At 34.9% G+C, this 14,738-nt stretch overlaps 1 protein-coding gene across 14 annotated transcripts in view; it reads left to right on the top strand.

Moving 5' to 3' along the window:
* Positions 1-14,738, top strand: part of fbrsl1 (fibrosin-like 1) — a 308,761-nt gene that overhangs the window by 114,886 nt on the left and 179,137 nt on the right. For 10 of the 14 annotated variants that reach the window (XM_084413316.1, XM_084413317.1, XM_084413319.1 and 7 more), the window contains exon 4: positions 707-742. The exons of the other annotated variants lie outside the window; for them this stretch is intronic. In XM_084413316.1, coding sequence (XP_084269442.1) covers positions 707-742 — 36 coding nt within the window. The remainder of the gene's footprint in view (positions 1-706; positions 743-14,738) is intronic. 14 annotated transcript variants of the gene reach the window in all.

The raw sequence follows: 14,738 nt of genomic DNA, 5'->3' as shown, positions 1-14,738 counted from the left end.
TATTTAGTTTTTGACTGCTAAAACTAATATAATTTGTTGTTTGACTTAATAATGTGGATGATAAAAAAAATACTAAATTCAAACTTCTCTACTTGTCTTAAAAAAAAAAAAAAAGGTTTTAAAAAATGTCAATAATTATCGATACCGAACGATATGAAACATTATATTGTGATACATTTTTTAGCTATATCGCACAGCCTTACTACTGTAGCAACCAGCTTTATAACCCTTTCAACACATGAAAACCTTAGTAACTGCATACACATTTTTTTGTCAGAAAATGTAAAAAAATGTGTCAACTTGTCAATCTTTTCTGTCACAGGATACGTTTTTTTTTTTTTATATAAACTGCTAAAAGCTCATTCTGCTAAGATAATCCCAAGGTCTTGCTGAAAAGAAAAGGCCTTGGGAGACCAGACAGCTAATTTGTCCAGGGCTGTATTGTGCTCGAGTCATATGAGTCATGTGTTCTAGCAAATCTTGAAGAGAGAGAAAGAGAGAGAGGGAGAGGGAAGTGGGAGAGGGGGAGGAATAAGGAGTGCCATTAGGCGAACGGGAGAAACGAAGGGTGGGAAAAAGGTTAATGTGAATATTGATATTAAAGTGCTAGAACTTTATCATGTCTCTGTCATCTCATAGTCTCCCTCAAAGGTCAACGTTGTTCTCTCTTTCTTTGTCTCTCTCTCTCTCTCTTTCTCTCCCCCAGAGCTCCACTCACTCTCTGTCAGGACGAGGGTACTCGGTAAGTGACATTTTCACGCTCTGCGGCTTTACGGCAGAATTACAGTATCCTCTCCTCCCGTTTATGGCCCCGGCAGCGGATATTTTAATTATGTTAAACAGAGAAATGGTGAATTCATGATATTAGGGACATCACTCTTGGGTGACTGACTGATTAAATGGTAAAAGGTGTCCCGTTGCACCTTGGGTAAATGAGCCTTTCTTTAAATTTATGGCTATTTTATTTTCAGTGCTTGGGTAGTTTAAAGTGTCACTGACGATGTCTTCTTCTACAGTCGGCTGTGGTCATTGGTTAAAGCTTGTCTGAAAGCCATTGATAGAATTTTATTAGGTTTTATTTGGTTTCCATTGAGACAGGAGTACATGAACTCGTACGCTTCTGGTTACACAAGTTTGATTTTTAATTTCACAGTGTTGTCGCAAGGGCCGCCATAGTGGGCATTAATGCTAATATACTGTCCTATAGAGTTGGTTCAGGTTAACTCATTTCAAGGCAGAGCAACCGTTTGATAAGATTCTTGCTCAGCACATTTGTTAAATGTCAACATATTTACAGCTAGCAACCTGGCATTTGTAGATAGTTTGCCCCATGAAATCATGTACAACTGGACGCCATACATGCAATGCATTGAATCGCAGAATTGTGTAGAGCAGGGGTTTTCAAACTGAGGCCTGCAAACTGGTGCTAACTGGAGATTAATCGTTTATTATTTTATTGCATTTTATTATATATATATATATATATATATATATATATATATATATATATATATATATATATATATATATATATATTAGTGTTGTCACGGTACCAAAATTTCAGTATTCGGTACCGATACCAGTGAAAATCCACGGTTCTCGGTACCAATTTCGGTACCAAAGCTTAATTTAGATTAAATTTACATAATTATATTAAAGTGTATATCACAGTTACAAAGATGGAAACTGTAGTATTAAAAATACTTTACAATAAGATTCCATTTGTTAGATAAGAGATAAAATGACCTAACAAAAAAACAATAGTTATATACTGTCGCAATTATTCTCCTTGGGGTTAATTTAAAAATACATTTTTTAAATCAAAAGTTAACATTATTTCTGTTAACATTATTTAATGCACAATGAATGAAGTGAACAAACATGACCAATCAAGTGTTTGTATTAAATAACATTCACAAACATTAATTAATGTTGTAAAAATATATTGTTCACTTAATGTGTTATGTTAGATAACGCATTAAGTAATGTTAATGAATGGTATCTTATTGTAGCATTACCATTACAGGAGATAAAATATGTTTTATTTGACTTGACTATGCTTTTATTTAATCCAAAACTGCATTCATATTTAACTTTAAAAGGGCTTTTTAAACCTGCTAAGAGTTATCCAGACAAGAATAAGACTAGAACTGCTTTTCTGACGGACTGATATTAATGACGGCTTTTTATTTCTCATCTCCATAAATATATCTAGTAGTAAAGCTAATGCAAGGGCTAGAAATCAATTAATAGGCCTATGTCACACTTCCTCGTCGTCATGGAGAGCGCAGTAGAGTGCCGAAGTTATGACGTCACTTTGTAGGCCAACCCGGAAGTTAGCGGCGCATGGGTTCCCTCGATCAAAAAGCAATGCATTTTCCCCATAGACTTTTGGAAAATCGCAAAAAATAAGATCTGTGTTCAACAAAGAGTTGTGACCCTTACACGTTTTGTCTATCAAGATAATCTTTACAAGTTAATCCAAAATGTATACATTTTGAAGCCTAAATAAAGCCGTCGGATATAAAATGCTAACGGTAGGCTATCAACGGACTACAGCACACCATGGTCGCGGAACAACGTCATCATCAAGCTTCCTCAAACTCACTCGCTCGCTCATTATGATCTGCGCTGTGTATGAACCATAGGGTATGAACCTATTTTTTACAGTCTATGGTATGAACCTATTTTTACAGTCTATGGTATGAACACTTATCCACTTTTTCATGAGAAATATTGCCCATTCTGTTTTTCCAAAAATGTCAGAAACTAATTTTGTTTATGCGTGCCTCTCTGAGATTTTTTTTAATCTTTTGTTAATGTTTTATTTATTCGTTTATTATTTTGTTAGTTTATATAAACCTTAATATTATTTTCTTTGTGATTAAGATTATTATGCCTGATCATTGTGCCCCAAATAAACTTTAAAGATTATCTTTCTCTGTGTTATGTTTGATTGTATGTTTGCATACCATTTGCTAATTCGCCAGGGAAAAAACGCGCTTTAACCATCTCAGAAGCACTAACGTTAGCTATGGCCGTATCAATTTCCATGTCCTTTTTCTTAGACGATAGAAAAAGCATCGATCGAAGAGAGAACAACTATAAATCTGGACATGAACAGTGCAGCTTAGATGCTGGTTTACTTGCCGGTATTGTAAGGGCCAGCATGAGGTACAAGGTTAATCGAGTAAGTAAAACTAGGGAGAGATAGAGGAGTTATAATAGTGTTCTATGTATTTAAGATAACTATACAAATAATCTCTGAACAAGCATAACACAGTTCAATTCCAAACATTTAATATAATAGTTGTATATAATTATATATGTTGAATTTAAAGAGAATTGTCAATAGCAAATGCTTATTATAATATATTATAATTAAACCATATATGTTCCCTAAATAAACCATATACTCATTTTGTTAACATTTTCTATTTTTACCTGGTAATCCACAAGGATCTAATCTATTAAACAGTGGCAAAGTAAACAAGCTTTTAGATATTTTAAGAGAAAGACAAAAGGTATTTTAGCTGTTGATTTGGCTATGAAAAACGTTTATTCTTGCTACTGCTAGCCTTGTTTACTCCATCTGGCACGAACCCATAGTCTCCGCTGGATAACATCGGACGGAAAACAAACGAGATTTCATTCGATGACTAGTGGTTGCATCTCGGGACAAAACAAAAATAACGTTATGTAGGCTATATTAACTGAAAGGTAAACTTCTAAGAACGTGAAGCTGAAACGCGGGCTAGTGAGAGATTTCATGTTTGTCATGATGACGTCTAAGTCCCGCCAAAGGATGTAGTCCCTTTTAGCAACTTGTTAGCAACCACCGTTTTTAAGACACAATAAAGTTTTAAAAAATCACAAGCAGGTTATAACTGGTGTGTTTTATGTCATAGATCAAAACGTGAAAATATTTAGAGGTTTTGTTAACCACAGACCTTATTTCAGGCGATTTAGCAAAAACCCATTCAAAAAACCCATAGACTTTAGGGCGAGGGAACCCGTAGTGCTAAAATGCTAACTCACTTCCACGTTTTGGCCTACAAAGTGACGTCATAACTTCGGCACTCTGTTCGCACGAGCGTGTGTACTCCCGTGGCGTCTGTCGTTGCTATGCATCCATGAACGCGCATGGAAAAACGAGCGCGCCGCTTCTATTATGAGCGCGCTTGTCATTTGAAATAACGTATCTGCACGCGCAAAAACATCAGCACCACATCAGCAGCAGCACCGCCGATCGCCATCAGCGCTTTTATGAAGAGGACGCAACTGCACGCGCTTCGGGCATGCACGTGCATCAAGTACCGGGTTTGAGAAAACCTGGTACCGTGACGTTTAAAAAGAAAATAGTACCGATTTGGTACCGAAGTACCGGGTCTTTTGACAACACTAATATATATATATATTTTGAGTATATGAGTGTATGTATATATATATATATATATATATATATATATATATATATATATATATATATATATATAATATATACACTCATATACTCATATACTCATTGTAAATGTGTGGGTTTTTTTTATATTAGAGATGCACTGATATATCGGCCAATAATCAGTATCATAAAATCTTTTATTTTTATTATCGGCCAATTAAGCTTTTATCAATCAAAAGGGGGCGGAAAAATGTGTTCAGACTGCAACTCATACTGTGTGTGAAGAAAATCTTATCTTATTTACTGTTAATTGTATTTGTATACTTGAATAACTTTGTCAAAAAGACAAGTGTTTATGAAAACTAGCTTATGTGCAACCGAGTTGCATACAAACATTTCAGTTTTTACTTGAGAGTAATTATTATATCCTAAAATAAATACCAGTTGAATATAATAGCTCTGTTGTTAATTTTAACCTCTAATATTATAGTAATGTACCAAATGAGAGGGTATCCTGTATAGTTTGCAGCATTATTTGGGAGAGATACCTATTAGGAAGGTACACATTTTTGAATAAAATAGAATATCTCCAAGATCTTTCTTTTTTTTTGCTTCATTAGAACAGTATTATGCATTCATAAGATTTTCATGTTTCATAATGATTGTATTGTGTGTAGGAATGTTCAAATTATCAAAATGTGAAGAGTTATGCACGGACAGGCGATTTATTAGATATGTGAATCACATTTTGCAAACATAGGCTCATAATCTTCTTTTTAAAACATACTTTCCCACCTTTTATTCAAAGATAAATACATTACACATAGAAATAACAAAACCCTGAAATAAACTGTTTTTTTATTCCTTGTATATTCTGTTCTTATGGATGAAAATAAGCTTTGGAAATTGCAGGGATTCATTGATTTACTGTTCTCATTCTAAAGATAATCATATTCTCTATAAATATATTCCCTGTACTTCTTTATTCGAAAAGTGCAGTATACACTTGACACTTGAGCTGAGAGAGAGAGAAAAAAAAAAAAAAGTGTTGTATACCCTTGTGAAATATTCAAAAGCAGCAGTGCATTTTATATGCTAAATTTCCGCAGGCATGTCAAGCAACATGTCACAGGATCGCTATTTATGCATGACAGAAAGCTCACTTTTCATCAGATGTTCAAATGTTTGTTTGTATGCATGCGCACACACACACACACACACACACACACACACACACACACACACACACACACACACACACACACACACACACAAGCTGACATTACATGTCACATAAGAATGTCAGGTAACGACTGCCGCCAGGTTATTTATTTCATATGTTTTGTCAGTATGAAGAGACGAGAGTTTAAAGGTTTCAGGACTCATTCTGTCATGCAGTCAGCACTCAACCTCTTTTATTTTTTGGCCATTTGCAAAGGGAAATAAATAATTTTCTATAATCTCTAGCTATTAGAAGGGTCAGCATCATTACTCCAGTCTTCAGTGTCACATGATCCAAAACATTTGTACTCTCACTTTTAAACAATTGAATGCATCCCCCCCATCCCCCCCCCCCCCCCCCCCCCGCCTTATAAAATGTATGTATGTATGCTTTGAATCCCTAGACAGCTGCTTATATTCTCTGTATTGATATTATTGGTTGTAGTCCCATACTACTGTAAGTTTGCGAGTTTAGTACTATGCAATATTGACTGCAATGAAATCAGCTCAATTTCGTTTAGCATATGAGTAAAATGTTAGTTTAATTATTTTTTTTCATGATTTATCTCCTCTAGACAGCAAGAGACTCAATCTTAGTCTTGTCATGAAAAGTAGAGCATGTTAAACTCACGTTGCCTTATGGCGACATTCCGGCATGGCAATGAAAATGAAAAAAAGAAAACCTCTCTGTAAAAGGCCCGTAAGCCTCAACTGTCATTTCAGTTTAGGCAGAGAAAACGTGACCGAAGAGCCACGAACCTTGTCCTCCTCTTTACATGATGTTGTGAGTGAGATAAAAGAGAAAAAAACACAGAGGGAAGTGCAGAAAGAAAAGGGCAGAATATGGCAGGGTGTTTCACTTTGACACTGTAGTTCCATCAAATCTGGTTATGTGTAGTCAGGCCCTTTGGCCCTTCGCACTGTGTGTGTGTGTGTGTGTGTGTGTGTGTGTACTCATGAGATTAACAAAGAACCAAGTGCTCCAGGCACAAGTTTGTGTGTGTGTACTTGTTTATGTGCATGAGTCTCTTATCTTCCAGAATTCAAGGCACAGTGTCACGGTCAGGGGCCCCTGGGGCCACTTCGACACTTCACGTTGTGTTGGTAATCATCTGCTAGGAGTGAAAGTGCTAAAGGCTAACACATTGAGAGAGAGAGGGAGAGATATGTCAAGAGAATGATGGAGGGAGATGCTTCCCTCCGGTTGGATAAGTGGGCCACCACCTGGAAAGTTGTGAGTTCAGCCCCCAGTAGTTGCAGATTATTCAAGTTTTGACTCTGAATTTGGTTTGCATGAACCATATTAAATCCATTGATAGATGTATACCTGTAAACACGTGTTCCATGTTTTTTTACATCGTTTAGCAATTGCTACATTAAAGTCATGTGTCGGAATGTCTGGATTTATGAGTTGAACGCGCATGATTTTGTGTAATTACCATTTGTAATCTTCAGATTTTCTTCGGACTTATGGCAGAAACAAATAGTTTTTGTATTGATGCAAGTTGTAATTCTGATCACGGACTTTACCATTTAGTTTGTATGCATTTTGTATACTGATGATGAAGAATTAAGCTATTAGTTTTGTTCTACTCATGATTTATGAGCTGATAGATGTGTGCAGCCCAACTACGTTTCCCATCATTCTCTGTGGCAGCATGAGAATGATAAAATACATCAAGCATTGTTTAGACACAACTTGCATGTTTTGCACATTTTTTTTTGCAGTAATGCTAAAAAGCCATATTTGTCAGTAAGTGAATAGAAATATAAATTTGCCAATTACGTACGTTGTTTTCAACCAAGATTATTCCAATCTGTATTGTATTTTTATACCACAATGTGTTATACAGTTTATGCAATTAAAATTTTATTCTATACTAATGTTGCCAGAAATATTATAAAACACAACAATGTTCAATATATTCTTTTCATTATTATTAATAATAATAATAATAACAATAAGTATTAATAAAAACAGTGATAGTGTAATATAATAAAAGACAACAATGTTCAATTCATTATTTTCATTATTATTATTGTTAGTAGCAGTAGCAGCAGTACTAGTAGTATGAATAACATTAATAATTGATTGAACATTTGTCATATACGGTCATGCTGCCTGAGAACATCTCTTGTCTTTGGTAAAAACACTAATGCACGGCATCAAGTGGCTCATCTCTTTATTTTACTGCCTCTTTCTAGCTTGTTTTGAACAGGTGCTCTGTAGACATTCTGACCCCTCATTCCATCTGAACATTGATGCGTGCTGCTGTTCACATAAGATTAGAGCCAGTGTCATTCTTGTGTCTTGCACAAAACGACTGCAAATATTGCCGGTACTTAACTATGACATGCAGCAATATGTGCTTAGGGAGCACCTGCATGATTATCATGAATCAAGGACTCCTGACACAGATATGAACCAAAATGACAAATAAAGATGGGCTCCATCATCTTGTCATGGATCAAACGCCTCCATTCTGCAACATACGCCCACCGGTGTTCGGATCACAGCACCTGCGGGCTGTAACACCACCTACGTGGAGAACGTGGGGAAGCAGCGCAACCTTGGGCAAAGTAACCTCTGCTACAAGACAGATATTGGTGAGAAACTGCTATCTGCTTTCTGATGTGACTGATTCTATCAGCATTAAATATTCTTTTTGGAGTTGTTTGATGTGTTGGTATTGATTAGAGAGAGGGTAATGCGTTTTGAATCAGAGGAATGCAGAATTATAGTCTTGAACTTGTTACAAACAGACCAGACAAAACAAAAGTAAAGCAAGAAAGGCCATGCTTTGATTTTTACTACAATTAGGGGACATTGTTGTATGCATTAATTTACTCTTTTTGCATGTTTAATTGATCACGCACACTCAATCCGCAAGGTTTTTACAAATATGTGTTACTGTCAAGCAGTTTTTGTACTGTTAACATACTACAAAAAATAAAAGTCTAGGAATATTAAGTTTAATAATATATTAGACTTTTAATAATGTGAAGATAAGAATAATATAATTTGATATAGCATTATATAACATAATATACTATAAAAATCAGGGGTGTAACATTATGCACAGAAGTCAAGGTTCGGTACATACTGTGGTTTTGGGGTTTGATACGAGTAAAAGTAACAAATCCCCAATGCTAGGTTTCTTTTCATTTATTTTGAACAGACATTAGTGCAAATTAGTAGTTCCACCTAGTGGCATTTATTCTCCTCTTGCTACAGTACAGCCTCCTTTAGTGTATTAAGCACTAAGCAGTAAACAGAATGCACTCTTGCATAGGTCATCTTTTTTTTGTAGGGCTGATAAAAAGCAAAAGGTATTTGGTCACAATCAGCTACAAAACTGAAAAGCATATCTTGTGTTATGAAAGTACAACTTGAAAAGTAAAAGTAAACTTGTGCAGAGTTTAGTTTTCTTTGCGAGTGAGAGTTCATTAACATGCGGTGACAATGGAGGCTGCACAAAGTTCAATATTACGCTTTTTCAAGAAATCTCAGAAAGATGAGCGAGAAGGAGAAAAAGAGCAATCTACTTCACCTTTCCACGAGGAGACGGCGAGAGAAGCGGCACCTCAGGCTTCCCATTTCCAGCACATGCATATTTCATCACTGAAAATGCTGTCATTTATGGTCCTACTGATAAGAGTAAGACATCATTTGAAACTGTACACTCACAATAAAAACAAAACATTGTGCTTTTGAAAAATAAAGAAATAAAGTTTCCTTTCCGTAAAGTTAGTGGAGCGCGTCAAAAAAATGAATCAACTCTGGGTATAGGCAACTAGCAAGCTTCAAAACTCTTGTTTTGGGTTGGTGCATATATCGTCTCTCCTTCTTCTGAGCTTTTTTTCTGTTGTAGCGGTTAGCAGACAGCGTTGCATTACTGTGCGCGCCCCCTTGTGGATTAAAGTGTGGATCGCCTGTGTCTGGCTGTATTCACCAAACCGTGACGGTTCGGGACGAATACATGTACCATTACACACCTAATAAAAAAAAAATGTCTAGTAACATTAAGTCTAATTTTATATTAGACTTTTAATAGTATAAAATATTATAATAATACAATTTAATATAGCATAATATAGTATAATATAATACTATAAAAATAAATGTCTAGTAATGTTATTAATTCTAAAAATATATCAGACCTTTAAAGGCAGGGTCGGCAGTTTTTTTCCAAAAAAATGTTTTCCAAATTTGTTTAAACTTTCTTTATATACCAATACATAATTAAAATGTAAGTACTCTGAAAAAGAAAGTATAAAAATCGAGTGTCTGTAGTCCTCTCAGGGCTGCAATAAACACAGCTACTTATTTCCATTCGGAACGAATGAAATGATTGGCTGGGCGACTGTCACTCTCCCTTGCTACCATGGCTACCACCCCTGCTGCTACAGGAGCTGCCCACATGCACGCACCCGTTTGACCCGAGGAGAGGAAGAGGCACGGAAGCTAGGAAGAATCACAATTATGGCAGAGAAAGAGCAGTCAAAATTCCCAGTACCTGCATATACAGTCAGCCAAGGCAAAAAAAGGAACTAGTAAGGTAGAAAGGTAGGAGTCGGAGTGTAACGTCAGTCCTCATCAGAGCCAACAGTGCTTTCATCGTGGAAGCTCTTACATGCAAAACACCGTATATGTTATGAATCTTACACGAAATTCACCTTCATCACAGTGTAACTGATGGTAATGGGAAACGTGCATCAATGCGTTTGTAGCTTTGCCTTATGTTACTAGCTTGTTACCAAATCAAACTCAATATATTTTAAACTTTACCAGTATCGATATGCTAGCTTGATAGTGAGTACTAACAGCCATGTTAGTCATTTATATTCATAATGATAAAGTTAGGTATTTTATTACATGTGATTGTGACATGATGTCACTACATGCACTGCGCTCCTCTCCGCTCGACGCTGGTAAACGCGTCCTCCAGCTGAGCGGTCGGCAAGTTTTTTTTTTTGCAAAATCCTGCCTTTAATATAAGAAAATTATAAAAAATATATATAATTCAGTATAGCATAATATTATGTAGTTTTTATTAAACTGTGTAAAAGTGTAAATAATATAAAGTCTTTATTTATAATATAGTAAAACCATATTAAATGTGTTGTGCTTTAGGATTCAGACTTTTACATCAAGCAACATGTTATAAATGTTTTTTTTTTTTTACTTAGTTTGACTTTGGATGCATGACTTTTGACATCAGCAACAAAAGATTCAAGTTGCGTTTTCTCTTCTTTTTTTTTAAATCTGCTTTTGTTGCTAGCATAACTACAGTATGTTTGGTTATTGTTTGCATTTTATTATTTGAATCTAGCAATTATATATTTATTTATTTATTTATTTATTTATTTATTTATATATATATATATATATATATATATATATATATATCACCTGTAAGAACAGACCTGCGAGCCTGGAACCCATTTTTGGGTTGTGAACAACTGGTTTAGAGATATTTTCACCATGTCAGCCCTCTGGTGCATGAGAACAAGATGTGCTGGGGTTATATATTGATGCTCTGACAATATCCTGCACTTTGCGTGTGTATGTGTGTTTGTCTGAGGGGTGTGTTTCTGGGTGAAAGCCATATTTGTTTATCGCTGTGTGCGGCCCGCTGCATAGCCCGGTCCTGTTTCTTCCCTCTCACCGGGGAAACTGGGCTGTTGCTGCTAGCAACAGATAAAAAGTGCTGTTAACCTCAGCAGGGTTTCAACACATCAGTCACTCAGGGAGATAAAGGTAGAAGCTTCGAGGCCTCACACACACACACACACACACACACCACAAAAAGAGGCTTTTGGTCCCTTCATGGGAGCTGAGATGAAACACACACTTGCATAGTCCAGTAGCTAAACATAAAGGCGATTCTGAGATGTAGCGACTCAATGGAAACGAAAATATTTTTCACAGTCCGCGCGACGTACTGTTAAAGCAGCGGTGAAGGCTTTTCTCTTTGAATAGAGATGAATGGTAACTTCATTTTCACCTTGGATTGCTATTCTTTTCCACTGGAGATGGACCCTCTTTTCTGTCTCGCACACATTGGGGTCGGCTTAAAAGTGGAAGAATGGAAAGGAAATGCGAGCGTAGTTCAGATGTTGGGAATTAACTGCTAATTGCTTTTCCTGTTTAAGCTTTTTGCTCTTAATGCTGTTTAGTCTTTAATTATTCATGGCTGTGTGGTCCGGCATGCTTTCTGAATTAAGCTTTACAAATGAAAATATGCCTGCAATGATTGTCCCAAGGCCTGACTTATTATGCAGCTCACGGATGGAAGTTAATACATATTCTAAAGCTTGTTTCTTCAGCTCATTTCAAAACAACTTAGGCTTTCCATTATGACATTGTGAATTAATATATTATTTAGAAGGAATGTTGAAAAACATATCTGTAGTTTTGTTCAAATCCAGCCTGTATTCAAGTCTCGGCAGACTTCATAAGAATGTGACCCTCTTCACCTTTCTTTCATAGTATTAGTATTAGTATTGTCTGTTGCCTTTCATTCCTTCATTTTTCATGGTGCTTGCCAAAGCAAGCATAAGCATTACTGTTGTATTTTAGTGCCTGTATTATAGTGATTTCAGCAAACTCCTACATTTACATTACATTTGGCAGCAGATTTAAGTCAAAGTGACTTAAAGTTTATCCAAGGTTTACGTTTATCCGTCTGGGTTTTCCTTGGGGATCGCACCTATGAACTTGGTGTTGCACAATGCTCTACCAGTTCAGATATTCTGGCGGATGATGAAATGGAAGAAAAAGCCTTATGTCCTTACAATAGAGGGATTTGAGCCATATAAAAGGTCAGAATATGTTTTTAACCCTTTCATCACCAACATGGCCAAGCTAGACTCTCAACTAACCCTGGGACACTCATATAAAAAGCTAGCTAGATTTCTCAGTAATGATTTATTTACATATTTTTACATATATTTTGCTTTACAGATAATTAGGTTAATTTAAAGTTTGAAATAAGTCTCTTATGCTCGCCAACGCTGCATTTATTTGATCAGAAATGCATTAAAAGGAGGAGAAAATAAATGCTACTCTTTTGAACTTTCTAGTCGTCAAAGTATCTTGAAATGTTTTTTTTTATCACGGTTTCCACAAAAATATTAAGCAGCACAGCTGTTTTTGACATTGATCATATATTTTAATATGTATGTATGTATGTATGTAATAAACACCAAGTGTAATACTATTTCACATTATTATTAATACAATATAATACCAGTATTGTGAAATGCAACTACGGTTTAATTGTTATATTAAAATATATTATCAATGTTGAAACCCGTTGTGCTGCTTAATATTTTTTTGTGGGATATTTGATACCGAAATCTTTTGTAATATTATAAACTATTGATCACTTTAATGCATCCTTGCTGATTAAAAGTATTAATTACTTTAAAAAAATCATGTCTGTAAAAGGTTTACATTTAAAAAAAATAGTAAAAGTTTAGTTTTATGTTTAGTAGAGAAGGCTTGAAAGGCATATTACTATCTTGCTTGATTTTTCATACTATTCATTCTGTTGTAATGATGTCCTTGTCTGTCATTTTCTAATTTAAAATGTCCATTTATATATCAGTGATATAATTGGCCACTTTAACAATATTCATTAAAACAAAGCAGCGTATTTTTTTTTAATTGCCTGCAAATTGTTCGTTGGGACGTCCTGCCCTCTCACATTCTCTCGTGTCTTTGTAGCTCTGCACAAACAGTGGGGAATGTAAATTGCTGTGTGAAGTTATATGTGCTATTGCTCAATCAGGCCTTAATTACATGTTGCCTCCGCCTCAAAAAGCATTTAACAGAGACTTGAATGCCTTAATGAGGAGCGTAATGAACACTCAGGATGTTTGGTTGTTCGCTTGCATAGCACTGGCATTTTTATAGACTGTCATAAAATACCATTTGCATCAGCAAATTACAATGGCTCGATTATTATTATCCAAAGACGACCTGATCATAAATTAAACCTCCAATTACAAACATCTATCTGTTGGGAGAGAAAATGAACGGTGTGATTTTTATTCACTCTGAGAGAGAGAGAGAGAGAGATGAGAGATGCCAAGCACCTTTTGTAGATTATTCTCGGTGGAGGCATTTATTCAGTTTATTGTTTGGCTGCTAGCTCAGTCTCCTGACTGAAATGGGAAGCTACATTAAAAGCTCATTAAGGCCTGTGCGCTGAGCGACTGAGGGAGCCTTGACTTGTCCACTCTTCTCCAATGCTGGACTTGCTTTTTTTTTTTTTTTGCAGATAGAGATGGTTTTAGTAGATAACGGAGAGTCGAGAGATTACCGCAGTTATCAGGACATCCACATCTTCCCATCTAGATAATGTTTGGTGTATTCTCATATAGTGGAGAGTGGGGTACGATGTGTTAATGATTGTTTGTTTGCTTGTTTGTTTATTTATTTAATAATAATAATAATAATGATAACGATATTCATTTTATTTATTTAAATAATATATTTAATAATCTAATACATTTTTAGGGTACAATGTGTCTGTTAATCTACCTATTTATTTATTTATTTATTTATTTAAAGTATTTATAAAAATAATAATAATGTATCTATTTCTGGTATGATTTGTCCATTTATTTAATGTAGTTTTTAATAACAATAATAACAGTATCATTGATTTGTTTTAATAATAATATATTTAATCTATTTATTGGGGTACACTGTGTCTCTTAATCTAGCTAACTGTTTTTTTTATATAATAATAATAATAATGATAATGTATCTGGTATGATGTGTTTATTTATTTATTTATTAATTAATTAATTAATTAATTAATTAATTAATTATTGGGGTACAATGTGTATCTTAATCTAGCTAACTGTTATTTATTTAAAGTCTTTTTATAATAATAATAATAATAATAATAATAAATTATTAGTTTGATTTTATAAAAATTTCCATAAGCTAAACAAGTCTTGAATGAGATTTAGAATGTTTCTCGTTATTTATTTATTTTTAAATTTTCTTTGATTCAGCATTGCAATTTACATAACAGTTTACATGTAAAGTGAGGTACACTTTATTTTTGAGAAATCACATCTCTATGGCGCTGAATTA

Source organism: Rutilus rutilus (assembly GCF_951802725.1).
Source record: "Rutilus rutilus genome assembly, chromosome: 7".
NCBI classification, from domain to species: Eukaryota; Metazoa; Chordata; class Actinopteri; order Cypriniformes; family Leuciscidae; genus Rutilus; species Rutilus rutilus.
The sequence above is the reverse complement of the archived record's forward strand: the minus strand, read 5'-3'. Positions and strand labels throughout refer to the sequence as shown.